At 39.0% G+C, this 18,200-nt stretch overlaps 1 protein-coding gene across 6 annotated transcripts in view; it reads left to right on the plus strand.

Annotated features, from left to right (window-relative positions):
* The window catches only part of SMOC1 (SPARC related modular calcium binding 1), a 126,277-nt gene that overhangs the window by 71,024 nt on the left and 37,053 nt on the right, over positions 1-18,200 (plus strand). For 5 of the 6 annotated variants that reach the window (XR_006162996.1, XR_006162997.1, XM_033061749.2 and 2 more), the window contains exons 6-7: positions 10,096-10,185; positions 15,025-15,105. Coding sequence is in view for 4 of the 6 variants with exons in the window: in XM_033061749.2 (XP_032917640.1) it covers positions 10,096-10,185; positions 15,025-15,105 (171 nt within the window). In the remaining 2 variants the exon portion in view is untranslated. The remainder of the gene's footprint in view (positions 1-10,095; positions 10,186-15,024; positions 15,106-18,200) is intronic. The other variant, XM_033061751.1, reaches the window with a different exon arrangement.

Consider the following 18,200-nt stretch of genomic DNA (forward strand, 5'->3'; position numbering starts at 1 on the left):
GCTCAAAGTTTAGGGCAATGTCAAGTGCTAAAAATCTTGCTATGAGATATGGTGCCTTAAGCAAAATACTTCTTTGTGTGGAAACTTTTTTTTTCTCCCTGTTTTATTTCAAATGTCACTCAAGGCAGTGAGCCAAATGGAAGATGGTTCAAAATTAAGATACTGTAGCTTAAAATTCTGCAGTATCTATAATACTTGTAGTGTTTACAGGGTGAGATAAAAATGAGTTCTACCAAGTACGAAGCTATAAAAAAGTTAAGCATCTCTTCCTCTACTTCCCCTCCTTCAATCTATTTTAAAACATTTTCAGTCCTAGCTATTGCTGATTTCTTGATCTCATCACTCACTCTACAGCGTAAGTAATGCTGACACTTTGGAGGTGTTTCTACTTTGGATTAAAAAAAGCCACCAACAAACATTTTTAACAGTCTGTACTCCAGTTTTGCTGACTGTGATTTAGCCAGCTTGTATAATATTGCTGCTCTGTTTTTCTGAGTTGTGCCTCTTCTCTCCAGTTTCCCTGTGAAGCTTTGTGCCAGGACTGTCTGGAGCAGCTGTGTATTACATTGCCTCTTCTAATTCACCTCCCTTTTCTCAGTTTATTACTACAGACAGTAGTCCTTCTATGGATTGGCAATAGCTTTTTCCAGATAATTTGGTTGTAGCCTATATTGATATGCACATGGATACAGTTTTTATTGCACAGATAAAGAGCCTAATTCTTCTTTATTCAGTGTTTATTACAGATTATTTCCTTTCAATTGTTAATCTCCCTGAAGAATAAGGTTATTTCAATTCTTCTTTTTGTCTTCATTTCCTTGACCCTTTTCTTTAGAAAGAAAAGGAAGTGCTGGATTTACAGCTGTATAATTGCTGGGTTGTATTTACCACAGCAAAGCTTTTCTATGCCATTTGACCTGTGAAGGTGTCTGCTGGTGAAAATGAGCCTTGGAAACTCTGTTTTGAGTCTGACTGCCATTCTACAGCCAGCTGCCATTGGTACTTGGTAAACACATCATTTTTCAGCAAATGTCATGATTTTTAGTAACAGGTAGTTTTTGGTGCTGTGTGTTATGACCAGACCAAAAAACCATTTAGTCCCCCTGATTCTTGTAGCTGTCTCCATTTCCCCATCAGGTATGTGTTTCAGTAGGGGGAGGACATTAGATGCTTGAAGGACAGCTTAAGTACACAGCTGAATGAAAAATATTCTTTGCTCCCACTGGGAGCCTCTTTGTGCAGCCTGTATGTGTTTTTTAGTTTTGAAGGCTTTCCAATAGCCTTCCCAGGTGTTGTAGCTGATTTTTTACACACTGAAATTGTTGCTGGTACATAAGGAGAAGAGCCCCTCTCCATGGTGGTCGAGATTCGTTTCTTTAGCCGTGCAGAACATTGCTAGCAGCTGTGAAACATCAGTCTGCAATGACAGGCAGGCTGAGATCCTGTCTGAAAACTTACCAGATGACAGAAACTGAGCCGGGACTCTGAGCTTTGTTCCCCTTCTCCTTTCTCAACAAGTAGTTGAACTAAAGTGTTTTAAACATTCTTACATTGCTAGTGAGGATGGGCTCATAGCTTGTCTGCTGCTAGATATTATGGTCTGAAATTATCTTAATTATTAATTGTTATTGTGAAATAAACATGCAAGTCAATATATGGCACTTACATGTAGCATTTTTAGGCAAGCTGTTTAGTGGGGCTAATGGACTCTAGTCCAAAGAGGGATTTTAGTGTTGTCCCTGCTGCTGCATAGCTTATTTCAGAAGATGTATGAACAAAGAGAAAGAAAGAATGAATTCTGAAACCATGGGATTGAGAATGTGGTCATCTCTCAGGGTAAAAGCATTGTATAGCTCATACAGACATTAAGGGGGGGAAAAAAAAAAAAAAAGGAAAGTTGGAAAGTTTTGATTTTTAACTCAGTAGAGTATCCAGAATAGCAGTTGGATAGAAAAAATGCAACAATACCAGGGAAATTGTCCCTTCTTCCAAAGAATTGTAGTACTTTGCCTATGATGGAAGGGAGGAATTAAGCTGAAAGGGAGAAGGGCTTGAATCTGATAGAGTGGAAATGGTAGATTAAGAAAAATTACTTGTATTTTAGCAGCTCCCTCAAGAGCCTTTGAATGGATATGCAGGTTCTTTTAATTTTTTTTCCTTTTTTACCTCCTTCTCCTGTCAATCTGAGCCACCCTGGGAGTGAACTTAAGGTTTTTGACATAAATCAAGACAATTAAAATCACTGGCAACCTAGTTGTCATTCTCTTTGAGACAGTGACATTAACTAGTGGCTTGGTTCTCTAGGTCAGAGCTGATAACAAGAGCCTGTATTTCTGAGTCACAGGATGATTCCTGTCTAGTTTAAGGAATAAAACTGCAGCTGGGATTGTTCCAGGAGGGTGAGAACAAGTTTCTGAAAGTGGGGGAGGTCACAGTGGGGACAATGTCTTCACAGCTTAACAGTGATGTGGAATCACATTGATCCAAAAAATAAAGCTTTTTGTGTAAATCTAAAGATGGTCTCAAAAGTAACCTGACCTTTATTACCTGCTTCACCTTTTTAACAGATAAGGTTCACATCTGGCCTTGTGTATTTATTTTTCCTATTACTTCCAAATCTTTGAAGAGACTTGTTTTGCCTTTTGGGAAGGAGTTTGGCTGTGAAGTCTGAAAACTGCAATAAGGTAAATCTATGGACAGTGGCAGGTCTTCTCCTTTTAAGTTTCTTTGCATTTGACCTCAAAAACACTCTGATAATCAAACTAAAATCTGATCATATACTTCTTTAACCCATCTCTTATGTATAAATTGCTTTTGTAGAGAAAATAATCTCTGTGCTGGAGTTTGGCCCAAAAATGAGCTGAGAATTCTAGTTGTAAACAACAGGACTGTGTACGGGTTCCTTATTCTGAGTCACATCTGTACTCAGGCTACCTGTGGAATACTGCTGCTTCTTGTCCAAAACTCCAAGGCTGCAAAATTGGTTAAGACTGCAGTTTACTGTTTACAATTTGGAGAGAAACTGGCTGCAAGCCAAGAAATTTTAACAGATTTTAAGGTTTTGAATCCCTCACTTATTACTCATTAGAACAAAAGAGAGATCACACTAACTTGTGGCTCCCTGCTGTCCTTCTAAATTAGTTGATTGCACTATATTGGGGATTTTAACTTGAGAAAGGGGAGAGCAAAGGGTGAGTCTCAAGTTTGAATTAGGTGAGTGCTCTTAAATAATGGCTTTAATAATCCTAAGGTGACTTGTCTTCTGCTTGGAAGCAGGCCTGTACACTTGAGAAAAATGTTCTTTGGAGGGCTACATTTCTGTAAGTGTGCTAAAACAACAACTTTTCACAAGTAGTGAAGCAAATTTATATGACGAGAAAATTTACTAACAGCTCAGCTTAATTCCCTGATCTTTATAGCTGCTGCTTGTTCAAATAACATGTAGTGTCTGCATTGACACCAAAGTCTCTAGGAGTTTTGCCATCAAAGTGGTAAAGTATAATGGCTCACTTTTCAACTGCCTTGTCTTCCACGCAGCAGTGCTAGGAAGATATTTTTTTCTCCCCAGAAAGATTTGACCAACTTACAGAAGGGAGTCAGATATTTTAGTGGTAATTACTGCAAGGGCTTGGTTCAACATGCAAAGTTCAAATCTAAATCTGGATCTGAACTTTCCAGAGGCAGGGGGTGGTTTTGGACGTTGTATTGGTTTGACCTATTACAGTGCAAGCTCTGAAATACAGGTCCAGATGTAGGCTGTGATTTTATATCTTCCCAAGTATGAGACATTAAGGGTCACTTTTTACATGGCATTAATTGAAATAATATAAAACTGGATCTCATGTTGAGGAAGGTGTCTACACCATTGTGTTTGAAGGGTAATACCTTGCTATGTCTTTATTTTTTAAAAAAAGCTGTTTAAAGGCTGCAGAGAATGAGAGGGAGGTTTCTTTTGGCTAACTACTGTAGAACTGCCTTTAGAACTTATGCAGTAAATAAGGACTTTGGATTTTAGAGAGATTCTGTCTGAATCTCAAGAGTCAATAGTTTTAAAGCCACTGAACCCCAGAGACTAGAGCATTCCTATTAATGAGTGCTGCTCCAGACCGCTTTTGACACGTTTGCTTTTGAAGGACCAGGCCCAGGAAGAGGGAGCTCTTTGTTTGTGGTCAGAATAAACTCATTGTACACCCAGACAATTAACTCTTCAATTGACTTGCCAGCCTCTGTAAAGCACTCCACTCCCCTCTCTGTCTACCTCCAGTTCTATTCAGACACTTAAGCACACCAGTGTTTTTTGTTTATTATTCTGAAAAAGTCCTTCACAAGAATAGTCAGAGCAGATCAACATTGTCCTCCCAGCAGCATTTATCTGCGCCTGGCAGTGACTGTGTCAATCAGGAATCAAAAAGCCAAACAGAGGAGGCTTTGAATTGTGTCACAGGGGTCAGAGTTACTTCCAGCTGTCTGTGCATGGGATAGGCTTTCTTGCAGGGCAAAGAATTGTGCTGCCAAACAAACACTGACTACATTGGACCACAAAGTCCTTGGGGCTTGAGTGGCTTTTTTCATGTTGATGCACCTGCGAGGGAGATGAGAGAAGGAAGTGGGGGGAACTAATGCCTTCCAGAAGGCATGGGGAAAGGCTCCTTATCCTATCTGGTTGATATCTGGAATGTCGTGCTGAAGTAAAGGCTGCCTGCATCCATGTGGCATACAGAATAGTTGGTGTAGGAAGAGAAAAATTACAGTGTCAGTGTAAGTCAACCTTTGCAGTTAGGAGCTCATTAAGCCCCACAGAGCCCTTGCATGTTTAACACTTAGGCATATTTTCCACTTTTTAAGCAAAACTTTACTTGTCTGTGTCCAAGTGTTTGGGGATTGTTATATTCAAAGGCAACACATTGCCGTTGTTTCTTAAAATTAAAGCAATAAAGAGTGAGAGCATGGCTTTTGCTGATTTGGTTTAAAAAGCTGGGGTTTCTTCTTAACAGCTGTTGGATCTCCATGCATAGAAGTGGTTCAACTTGATGATCTTAGAGGTCTTTTTCAACCTAAATGATTCTATGGACCCGAGTGTGAAAACTTGGCAGGGAAGTCTATTTGCACTGGTGTGTTCCCAGTTCAGTTGCTTGCAAAAACTTACCTTGCTTGGCCAGATTGTAAGATTTTTTTTTTTTTTTTGAGTGAATGGTAACTTTCTGCACTTATATTGGCATTATATGTCTGTAAATAGAAGTTGTATAGACTATTAAATTAATTATGACTTGCTGAAATAGTTTCATTTAATGTAGGGAAAGATTGTGGTTGAAGCAACAATTTGCTCCTCCCCTGCAATACTAGAAGGGACATGTATTTTTGTTTAAGACCCCATGTTGTACAAAACACAAATTGGTGTTTTGTTTTGTTTTGTTTTAATTTGGGGTTGTGTTTTTTAATACTTAAATTACCCTGGATCTGGAGGTAATACATAGTAATGTCAAAGTCAAAACTTTGACAAAAGTCAAGATTCAGGGAACTGCGTGGATACAAGGAGCCTAATTGTCCTGGTGGGTCTTTGTTCGTCTGACCAGAGTTACTAAAAGATGCAATAGTGTTAGAGTATGTATGACTTATGTCCCTCAGGAGTATTGAAGCCTGGGAAAGCCCTTCTCCCTTGCTGTTGGCTTGACAGATTTGTTAAACGTGGACTTTTCTGCATCAAACAGGACCTGCTAAGAGTTCGCTCGTTGTCCTGGCTTTCTGCTCTAAGTTGCCTATTTAGCTTCAATTGTGCTCTCTAATGACTCAGCCAAAACCAGATGATGGTAAGTGAAGGAACCACTTGACACTGGAAGAAGGCTGCCTCTTCCCAGAGCAGAGCTATGCAAAATTGTCATCTGCTTATTCTATCAGTCTGACTCAAGTCTGGGAGCCATTGATGTTCAAGCTACAGATTTACAAAAAAAGACTGGTTTTTGTATGAAGCCTGGATTATTGACTCCATAAACCCCTGTGCTCTTCAAAATGAAATAAATATTTGCAGACTGCCTCATGGATTCCAGTCAGAACACAATATTAGCCTCCCACATCACATAATATACTCACTACACAAGTCATCTGAATACTTGCATCCTCACATTAGCAGACTAAGGCCTATGTGCTTCCTCAGCAACATCAACCTTCAGTACATCACTTTTATCTCCTAACTTTTCCCCTTTCTACAGCTTCCAATAGGTGGCTTGAGTTGAGAATGGTAATTCACAGCAGCAGGCAGTTACTTCATGTTTTTCCATAGTAATTAATGCTTTTTTATGTCAAGGAGTTTACTTTTCTCCTGACATAATTTAAGTTGCTCATAGCTTTTGTGCTTGTCATTCAGAGTAAAGTGATCACTTTAATGAGTGTCCTTTGCATGAACTGGATCTCCTTCTCCCTCAACCCCAGTGTACACTACAGTCATTGCACATGTGGATACTTGCTAGATGTTTTGCAGGGATAAGACATGGGGAGGGGTGAGAGCATAAAGAGTTCTTGCCCACCACTAGTCGTAGATCAGGATGTGTCCTGATTCCAGTAGATCATGAATTGTCCCTGTTTTGAGTCATTGTCAGTCAAATGGAATAAAAACTGTTCTTGCTTATGAGCTTCTGACAGTATTAGAGCAAGGGGAATTCTGGTTCATATCCAAGGTATCTTAATGTGAAAATGGCTTGAGAAGTCTCAATTAGGCCTGCCTGTTTCACTCTTATCCTGTGGCAAGATAAAAATACCATTTTAAAGTTGACAGCAATTGAGCCAGAAAAATCTGCTTAACTTTTGCAAGTGTACCCTGGGAAAAGGACACTTCCTGGAGGAGTTTTATAGCTTTAAAATGCCCCACAAGCAAGTATTCTGCTGAGTGATAGTGTCTGTAGTCAGTGGTCTTGGAAAAAGAAAGTGGTTATTCATGCTGGGTTGTAAAACTTGGAAGAGAAGTATGCCAGTGAACTCCTTCTCAAGGCTCTGAAAATATTCTGCAACCAAAGAATGTGGTTCTGAATTACATGAGTTCCTGATCTGGAAGCATTGCTATCTAGAGGGATTAGGAAGTAACACTTGATCTCTTTAATCTCTGTGACATGCTGTGCATAAGGAACTATTGCAGTGGCATGCCTCTTTTGAAAGTGTGGAATTTAACAGCTCTTTGAAGAAAGGAAGAGACTGTACCCAGTGAACATACTTCATTACCTTTGTACCCAAAGTAACAGTATTCTGTACTTCTTATAGCACAGAGACCTTAGGCCTCTTGAATCCTACAGGGTTTTGTTCTGTGTTGAAAATATATTTTAAGGAATACAAAATGTTTTTTTCAAAACTTTCAGGTATGTAAAATAGAAGTTATGCCTTGTTTGTGAGGAGCAAACAGGCCAGTGGAACAAATGTTCAGTGTGACAAATGGAGTACTGAGCGAGAGGAAAAATCAAATAAGAGCAGGCAAGTACCAGGGTGTTTTTTCTGCTGAAAGGGAACAGCAGTGAAACTTGACATAAGCTAATTTGGAACACTGAGACTTACTGAGAATTCTCCAGTTTAAGAAAAAAATTTGGTAGTTTCAGAGTAAGAAGTTGGCAGCTGGGAAGTGAGCATGGTGTTTTTAATGAAGTGCAATTTTTGTCTTTTATGTGACTATTTCATGACCTTTAAAAAATAATCAGAAATATCCCTGACTTTTGATTTTTGAAATATAGTGAATGTAATTACAGGGCTCTTGTCTATTGCATTTTTTCTTGTATGTGTGATAGAAGAACTGTACTTGCTTGAACAACAGGGGAGTAATTATACTTCTCTCTATTTGCAAAACCCTTAATACTGTGCTGGGTGCTGCTACAATGTGGACTTAGTGACAATTTGGCCTTAGTAATACAGTAAGGAAATTATTGTGTAATTCATTGAGCCATTTTACTGAGACTATCTTAAACAGTAGCTTTGAACTGAGGGGTTTGTTTAATACTCTCCAGTAGCTTAATGGCTAACTTCATACAAAAGCTGCTGCAAAATTCTCTTTCTTCAAGAAGAATGTATTTGGCAAATTGGAATTGCTGCTGTTCCTTGCACATACATGAATGTGAAAAAATACCCCTGAACCTGGAACATCCTGTTTTCTGCCAGACTTCAAATAATGATTTGAATCAAGTGCTGTGGCTCAGATCCACTTCTAATTTCCCCCCATTGTTGGCTTCCAGGTTCCTGCTTTAAATCTGAAAAGCATTTCTGTAATTACTTGGTGCAGAAGCATTCATGAGAGCAATAAGAAGAAACTTATAATTGTATTGGTCTTTCTTTAGCATCAGGTCTCTTCCTACTTTTTAAGTTAAGAATTATTCACCTTTCTAGTTTTTCTATGAGTGTCTTCAACAGTTTTGGGTTGGTTTATCGATCAGTAAAGCCAGGCATGCTAATTACATTCTGTTCACTGCTTTGTTACAGTGTAAAGTGCCATCCTTAATAAATAACAAGCCATAGCTGTGGCTCTTGTAGTCTTGCAGAAGCAGAGCAACCTATTCTAACATAAAAAATGAAGATCAGGTATTTACTTCTATCCAAAAAGCCTTTAAAGGGCAAAAACTCCCTCCTTGTAATTTAAGCAATATTCAGGAATTTTTCCAAGTCAGTTGCTCAAACTTAAAAAAAAAATAAAAAAAATACTGCTTATCCAGGTTACTGGTAATGCCCAATAACAGGAAGGCTCAGAACAAGAGCTGGCTGGGGAATGGTAAGTATTTTTTCTTCCAAGTATTTTTTGTTACACTTGCAGTTTAGTATAAAACCAAATACAACAGGGTGTCTCTCTCATTTCTGTCTATGTCCTTTACTTCAGTGGATCTTTGAAGTTGAAATGGAATTATCAGGATGTTTTTGGTTTCTGTGAACGAGATTGCTTTGTCTCAAAATGCATAAAATAAATGAACTGTGTTCAAGCTTTTCTTCCCTTTAATAAACTGCAAATACAGGTATGGGTGGGAAAAGTCTACAAGCTTCTGTTTTCCATCTCTGCCCTTCCCCTTCCAATGCTCTCTCACTTTTGTAAATGGAGCTGATATAAGAGAAGGCTAAGGGCAGTTATTGCTTCCTCTAGGAAGGACTGTCCCCATGTACATTTCCTCCAAAGAGTGTTTGCCCTATGCATCTGATGGTCATGGAGATAGAGACAAGCCTGGATATTTTGGCATGGACTCTCCCTTCAACAGACTTTCATTCTGCAACTCTACATTTTAGGTTACTCTCCACTTTGCTATCTTGTGTCATTCTTGGCAATAACACATGCAAATAATAGTTAGTAGAAATTGAAGGTTTTCAGTCACTATACTTCAAACAGGAAAAAAGACGCCCAATTCTAGGTGTAGTAGGCTGACCCTAGCTTAGGTGCTAGACACCCACCAAAGCTGCACTACTACTCTGCTGTGGAACTGGAGAGGGGGGAAAATGGATCAAAGGATTGTGAGTTGAGATAAGGTCCAGGAGAGAAGGAGAGATCACTCACCAAATACTGTCATGGGCAAAACAGACTCAATAAACCTAAACCTAATGTAAGAAAAATTATTTTTCCATAATTTTGCCATTGGAAGACATTGCCACCGCATTGCAATTAGAGAACACCTTGATGCAGTCATTGTGAAAAAAAAAAAAAGATTTGCTATTGACCATCCTTTTCTAACAGCTCTGCAGTAAATGCTGGTGCCAATTCTACACAGGTAAGTTTCAGAAAAAGAATTTTTCTTTTGAACAAAAGGAATGAGGAGAAAGACACAATAGGACAGCAATCTACAGAACCTTTGCTGTCTTGGGAAATGGCCTGTGTTAAACTAAACTGGCCTGAAAGTAAAAAGACAATTAATTGCCTTCTGGAGAGACTACCAGGTGATAAACACCAGTGGTTTGAGAAGGGAGGGGGGAGGCTTTTTAACTGTACCAAAAGGGCTTGTTGCATAATTTATATAAAATGTTATTGCTTTTAGCATAAAATGATTTTTTTCTGTCTGTCTTCTCTCTCTTCCGGGCTTGGCCGGGCCATGTACAAATCCCAATCATTCAACAGTACTGGAGAGTAGATAGTATTTACCTCAATAATGGTAGTTTCTTTTCGATTCTTTCTAACCCTCAATTCAGATGATGGTTCGAAACCAACGCCTACCATGGAAACCCAGCCTATTTTCGATGGAGAAGGTAAGAACATCCCTTAAAATAACTACCAAAAAAGCTACTTCCCTCTCCCTTTTCTCTAGTATTTATGGTTCAAATGCTTTCTTTATCCTGCAAAGCAGACAAGCCAGTGAATCGGAATAAGTTATCCAAATTTTGGAGAACCTTTGGGACCTCGGGCATTTTCCTTAATCCTTTTACATCCTCCCCACTTTTCTGGAATCCAGCAGTAACACCAGTTGATCAGACTCCTGGTGTAATCTTGGAGGAAAAAAGGTGCATCAAATCAGAAGTGGCCACTTCCTTTAGACTGTCCTTACCCCCATTACTATCTCCACTCTGGTGATACTACTGGGAGTTTCATAACCTCTACAGTGTGTTACAGCTTCACAAAAGGAAGGCTAATGCTAAACCACAGCCTGTGAATGTTGACTTGGAAGAAAATTGCTGGGCGGTTTCTTTATTTAGCAAATGCTTTCATTGACGCACATACTATTTAAGCAAATGAAGTCATTGTCCTGGGCCCACTTAATTCATGGCCCACCCAGGCAGTTTCCTTCTCAAATAGCAATCTTGCAATTGTATTATTTTGGAGAGGGTATGTAGGACCTTAGTCTATTGGAAACCTCTAAACAAGGATAAAATGGCTATCATCACAGAGAGTTCAAGCCTTTTATACATACAAACATAAATACCAGTGGGAATAGTGCTTCTTTGGTAGTGAATGGGCCCAACAGCAGCTGCTTATATCTTGCATGTTGCTTGGAAGTAGTGCCTATTTTCTGCAAGTTTAAACCCACACCATTATAGTGAAGCTGTGAGCTGAAGTATGAACCACTCTGTAACCCATCTGAAACTGTGGAGTATAAGGGAGTGAGGGAAAGCCTATGCATTTTCATAGGGGACTGCTGTACTTCATACCTTTTTTAACCTGGATCAAAGGCAGAAATGGAGACTACTGAGCAGGAGGTACTTTTCTGTTGATATTTTCTGCCTTCTTGTAGAAATGGGTGCTGTGATGGGGTTTTATTGTTGCTAAAATAAACATATTTAACAGCAAGATGCTGTAGTCCTATCACTTTGTATTTAGTGATCTTAGATTTGTAACAATCTTCTTGTGAGCTTTAAGAAATAGCAAAGCTCTCAGAGAAAAAACACTCTCAGATAAAGAAAGGAGACTGAAGCCATGCTGGCTCTCTTGTTCATATCAAAAGAAGGTTCTTCCTGGCAGTAAACTGGTATTATATTAAATTACTGCTGGCAATCATAAACTTTTGACCTTTCCCCTGAGAGGGTACCCATAGATATTTTCTGGAAAGAAAGCACTAATAGAATGCAGGAGTGAGATGGTGTGTTTAATACAGCCTGTCCAGGAGCTCCTTCTAGGAGAGTTTCAATGTTTTCATCATTCAAATAGAATGGGACAGCATTCTTGAAGTGGTGTAGTGAACACACCTTTTCTGGTTCTGCCAGGCAGAATCAGAATCTGAAAAATACTGTTATTCTACCTTCTTTGAAAAACATTTTCAATCAAAAACCTTCACACTGATTTGTAGGTGAACTCCAGTCTGATAAATGGGCTTGGTCTGAGTGATGAAAGATTGGCTCTCCAAAATGTTACAATATGTTATTCTTCTCTCCTAGACTTTGAGAGAGAATGACTAGTGCAGTGGCCTCCTGTTGTATTAGCACTGGTCCTTATGACTCTGGATGGACAGGCAGGTTAATCAGACTGTGCATTGATGAATAATCTCTTCTAAATTTGCCATTCTGTATTTTGTCATCTTTATTAGTAAAATCGGACTAAGTAGATGTCAGTGGTGGCTGTAACAATAAAAATTCAATGGTGTGATTCATGGGGTGTCCTTTGCAGCACCAAGAGTTGGACTTCAGTGGTTCTTGTGGGTCCCTTCCAGATCAGGATATTCTGTGATTTTGGAGTCCTGAGCAACCTGGTCTGTTCTTGAAGCTAACCCTGTTTGGAGCAGAAGGTTGGACTAGACACCTCAGGATGTCATCCTGAGCAATCCCTTGATCCTGTCTGAGCAAACAGGTTGTGATACTTCACTAGAAGTATCCCAGTGTCTTGTGTAGGTCTTCCTGAGGAATGGCTTGTACTTGGTGTCTGACACAAATGACAGAAAAGGTCAGAACAGTTATCCATTCACTTGTCAGATCTGAAATCTTCATAGATGTTCAAAGGTGTCAATTTGAGAACTGGTGGGTTCCTCTAAGCCTATGTATTCAAAGTCAGGCAGCCAGGGTGGAGCTGGTATCAACATGAATGGACAGTAACAATTGTCCATTGTAGTTTTTTTTTTTCATGTTTTGCCTTTGGTTGCCTACCTTCCATATACAAGGGGCTGACTTTTTTCAAAGGGTGTTACATACACTCAGCTGCCCCTGAAATGTGTGATACCTCTTGGACTTCAACATCTCTAAGATGAAGGTTCACCTTTCTCATGTTTTCATCTACATTAGAGAATAATGAAAATTCACATTTCATGCATAAATTCTCCTCCCACTCCCTACCCTCTTCCCTGAGGGCATAACAGAGCAGTGCCAGAGATAATGTAAATCAGATAACTTAAACTCTCCCATCCAAAGTTTGAATCATAACACAGCCATCTCTCTAAAAATTATTTCATATTATTATAATGCAGATCTTAGAGATTTTTATAGTGAATCTTTTTTTCTTAGGACAAGCTTCTCCTCTGCTGAAGAGTGTTTTATTAATGTTCTTTGTATAGTTTTAAAAAGTTATATTTTCTCCTGCACTTTTAGACTCTGTTACTTTGTTTTCTCCATCTATTTAGTTTCTATGTGCAAGGTGTAATAATTTCCTAAAGATATCTTCTTTAAACATCTCTTCTTTTTGGTAAACTTCACTTCTTAATTCGGTGGGAATCTACTGCTCCCGCAGATCTGTTGGTCAGAGGTGTTTGTAATCCAAAAAGATATCCAGGTTACCTGGATTGAAAATACATATTTATGGTAGATTCCAAGAAACTACTTTCCTTTTCTTTCTCTTTTTGACAGAATTCTTTTTTGTGCACCTTTCAGCCTCACTGAAAGATGGACACCATTGTTTTTCTAAAGGCCTTTATCCATGCTTCAGCATCTGTTGACTTTGATTGTCCCTCCTTTTTCAGCTATAGACATACCTGATCCCCATGGTGCAGATTCAGAGCTAAATTTCATCCCTGATTTAGGAGTTTAAGCCCCTTTTGGGGAGAACTACCTCAACTTAAACATTGGCTAAGAGCTAAGAAGTGGAGAAGCATTAAAGTTGAAATAGTCCATAAACCAAAGCATGTAGGTAAATGTATTTGTAGAAGCATATGATAGCTGAATGTTGATAAAATAGCATTGTGAAATAGCAGATAAGGCAATTTTTGATATTCCAGTAGGAGTAAAAGTTTGTTTACAGTGTTCAACCTACACTTCCTTGTGAAAAAAATGCCCTGAACACAATTTCTATAATGCATCCAATCAATGTGACTGAAAATATTTAGAAAGGAGAAATTAATTTTATTTTTTTTCTTGTTCTTGTAATTTATAATCAATTTCTCTATACTTAACCAACTTCTCACTCTGATGAGCAGATCCATGTAAATGTCAACAAAGGAGCAGGAAAACTCATGTGAAAAGTTCTTAGAGGAATTTAAGAAAAACCTCAGGATATACTATTTAAGTTGTGTTCTTGTGGAAACTGAATTTTTTTTCAGAAAATATCAGTCCTGAAAATGTCACTTGAGGTGCTCTATCCCATGGCAGCAAGTACTGCTTTGCTCAGTTCTAATCAAATCCTGGGGTTATGTCATTTCTGTGGCTTAGGGCAGGTTCAGATGTGTTTTGAAGTTGATTATAACACCTCAGAGGAGATACTCTAAGCACTTTTTTTCCACAAATTTATGTTTGGATGTCTTGGTTAGTGCATCAGACATGCTTTTCTAACCAGAACCTATTTCTTTAACAGACTTCCTTTCAAGTCTTTCCAGAAATATCTTCATGTCTCTGCCTATTTATTTCGGATTTCGTTGTTGCTTGTTTTAGGGAACTGACTGTGGCCAGACCTGCTTGGGCTGTTAAAACAATATTTAGGGTCTGGATTGGCTGTTTAAAATCTGGATTTCATATGTACATTTCAGGGAAACAGCATATACTATAGCACCCAATGCACTGTTTGCGATCTCTGGAGGAAAAAGGCTTTTTAAGAATTTAGGTGTTGGGAGTTAGAGGGAGGAAAAAAATGTTTTGCCAGCTGAGATATACTTTCTGGAACAGGAAGATAATGAGACAAACTTGTGGAAGATTTACAAATGGTGGTTCATAAGAGTTGGAAGACCTCACCAGAGGATGAACTTGTCTGTACAAAGATGATAGATCAGTTAAGGCATGATTGTAGCCAACATCTTGATTTTCTATGGAGACTAAGAGAGTTGAGGTTGTTCAGAAGACACCTTCAAGCACTTTCCAGTCCCTGAAACCAGCCTACAAGAGAGCTGGAGAGGGACTTTTTACAGGAGTATGTAGTGACAGCAGAAGGGGGAACAGCTTCAAACTGAAGAAGAGTAGGTTTGGATTAAGTACGAGGAAAAAAAATCTTTACTGTGAGGGTGGTCAGGCACTGGAACAGATTGTCCAGAGAAGCTGTGGCTGCCCCAGCTCAAGACCAGGTTGGATGGGGCTTGGAGCAACCTGGTCTAGTGGAAGGTGTCCCAGCCCATGGGAGGGGAGCAGGAATAAGATTTTCTTTAAGGTCCCTTTGAACCCAAACCATTCTATGATTCTGAGTAACTAGCCTGTGTATTTTTACTAGTTGCTGCAGTTTCTTTAAGGCTGTTATTTTTATTTTTTCAGAAATCACAGCACCCACCCTTTGGATTAAGCACTTGGTCATCAAAGATTCCAAAATGAACAGCTCCAATATAAGGAATTCAGGTAATGTTCCATCTTAAAAAGCTATTTTAACTAGTCTGTTAAAATAGCTCCTCACCATCTGTTCTTATTTCATTCTTTCTTCATTGTAACTGTTAAGCTGCTAGGGTCACTTGTAGCGCAGGCTAAAAAGTAATTTCAGATAAGGTCCCTTTTTTGTGCCCAAAGGGCCATAATCAATGTGTGATGAAGGATATTTGATTCCACAAACCATAACTGGGGAATCTCTTTATTTCTTACTCTGTCAATTCATTTTAGCCATATGTCATCTTTATTCTGTTTGCTGTTCAGCATGGATATATGAACTGATGCATATGGCTGAAAGATCTGGGCTGTGGTTTTTGCCTAAGCAGTTGCAGAATATACAAAAAGGGTCTTCTTTTCTAGTGAATTCAAGATTCTTCTCTGTAGGAGATATTTTTTGATAGAGGAATGAGTGGATAATTTCACAGCTAAAAGTGGTTTAATGATGTGTGGGTCTAAGAAAATGTTGAGATTGCTTTGTGGGTAGTGGAGTGGATAGGGGAAGGCTCAAGCCTAAAAAAAGTAAAGAAGAGATCATGAACAGAAGTGGGAAAAGGGGAAGCAGGAAGACATGAGTCGGGGTGTAAAACTTGAGATTGGAGATGCAGGTGAAATGGTGGAGTGGAGTCAATGAAATGAGAAGAAACCGGGGAATTGAAAGAGGAAGATTAGAGATGCTTAGTAAGAATGGTTTCTGTCTGATATTTTAACTGAGGTGGAAGAAATAAAGAAATTAAAGGGAATATAAGAGAACAAAATTGCTTTAAGAAGCCATTTTTAAGAAGCCAGGGTTTACTTTAAGATTTGAATAGAAGATGCTACTATTGCATATATTTTATTAAACATATATGCCTAGAATGACTGTTGGAATAATGCCAGTCACCTAGACAGATAAATTGTGGTATCTTGAAGTGCCTCATCATCTGGTGTTTCTGGATTAGCTAGAGAGTATTCATGACAGTTCCTTTAACCTTCCTCTGCCACTTCCAAGTTGCAGGGTGCAATCATTTCTAGGCTGGGGGAAACTCTCTTGCTGCAGAATGAAGAGCTCTTGACAGGAGAACAGCCAGCATTGCCCAGACCACAGTTTTAGCAAGTCTCTTGAGCTTCAGCTCCCAGCTGTTTTTGTAGCAGGGTGGGCTGTGTAGGATCTGCCAATGGGAGTCATCCAGAAGCTTCAGATGATGTGTGAGTATCAGCATCCTTCTTTAAGGATGTCTTTCAGGGGCAAGCAAACACAGCTTCTGTTTTTTGTCAGCTGCTGGGATAACCAGCAACTGACAGTACAATTGAAGGTGACAGTATAATATTGAAGTCCATTGTAAAGGGTCTTACCAACTTTTCTTCTAATACAGCAAACCTCATAGCTGTAATGGAAAGATAAGTAGTGCTAAAAGATTGCAAAGGAACTTAGGAGCAGGAGGGTTTGTCTTCCACCCTTTCTTGGCCTGACAGCGCCAAAGTAGGCTGGCTTTCATCTTGTAAAGGCAATCACTTTGATTGTTTAGTCAGGAAGCTGCCTGATGTAACTGGAATTTTGTCTGGAGAAGCGTTCTTTGTGTGAGTTTACTTTTGTCCCCTTTTTTCAATTGTTTCTGATGTCAATTCTGTTACTCAAACAAAATTATTTTGAGTGCATGCTACAAATGAAAGATAAATGATCTTGTGGAAAATTCAAGAGCTGTGTAAGAGGTGGTTTATACAGCAGGCTAAAAGGAGACATGTGGTTCATCTGACTCAGCCTTACTGATTGCTCTGATGCTCACTTGCTGCAGGGTCTTGTTAAAAGACTGGATTGCCAACTTTTATCCCCAGATTCCCCCACTGGGCCATACAAATACACAGCCATTTCAGTTTCTCACAAATTATTAAGAAATGCTGCCTAGAGCTATGGTTTAGTTGTTATAAAGTGTGGGCTACTTCAGCCTTTTTCTTTCAAATAATGAAGCCTAGTCACCTTGTTTGATATCTTTCATTCTTTTCATCCCTTGTAATATATGTTAAAGGCAATGCACAGTAGATGGGATCAAACTGCAGAGAACTGGGGGGGATAATTATAATTTAGAATCATGTTTCTTCAAGTGTCTTCGAGTCTGTCTTGGCTATAGATTATGAAACAGCTGTCATGAGATGGGCATGCAAAACTGGGGATGTTTTTAATTGCCTTTGGCCCAACTTGAAATGTTAATGCTTTGCACTTTTCCATTTTTAAAATCTCTTTTTAAAGGGTTAACAGAAGTTTTGCTAGCACAAGATTTGGATTCTTCAGTTTGTTGTTGTCTCAGCTGTATTGTCTATCCAAGCTTACACTTACAGTCTTGGAGCAGATATAGCCTTGTATGTTTTGCAGCAGTTTAATGGGATCACTGAAATTGGAAGTGAAAAAAGAGAAAAGACCTAGGAGGTCATCTAATCTACTGCCTTAGGGCTAGTGAATGTTTATATTGTAAGGAGACCAGCATTTTCTACTGTACCATAAATGCCTAGGATAATAAAGATTTTATTTCTTCCCAAAGGAAGCTGCTCTGCTCTCTGAATTCAGTCTCAGATTTTTTTTTCTTTTTGTAATATCCAGCCTAACTCTTCTTTTACTTCCTATTCCTTGGAGTTTTTATAGTGAAACACTTAGCTCTGCTCTCTCTTCTCCCTGTGGTGATTATATGGCCCTGTCCTTTTCAGAGATATGCTGTCAGAGGATGTGTGCTGTTCTCTAATCAGCACTGACACTGGACATCTTGGAAAGCAAGCACCATCGCTATGTTAACCACGAGGAGAATTTCAGAATTGCTCTATGGAGTCAAATAGACTCTTTAATTTGCCATCATTGTCTCTGGTCAATGTTAGGTGAGCCACCCACTAGGCTGCTAAGCATTGCCAAGCTGGTGACACCCCATGTAATATATGCTGCCTGTATCCATAGGTGAATTTGACATCTGAGTATTCTATCTTTTGTTTAGTGTTGACAAACGGAAGAGGTTCTTCTGAAACTGATCTCTTTTTTTTTGGAGCACTTACATTTTGTTTGGCATGTGTAAATCCTAATTAAGCTAAGGATCAGGAAAAGCAGAATGACT

Source organism: Catharus ustulatus, chromosome 6 (assembly GCF_009819885.2).
Source record: "Catharus ustulatus isolate bCatUst1 chromosome 6, bCatUst1.pri.v2, whole genome shotgun sequence".
In the NCBI taxonomy this organism is placed as follows: domain Eukaryota; kingdom Metazoa; phylum Chordata; class Aves; order Passeriformes; family Turdidae; genus Catharus; species Catharus ustulatus.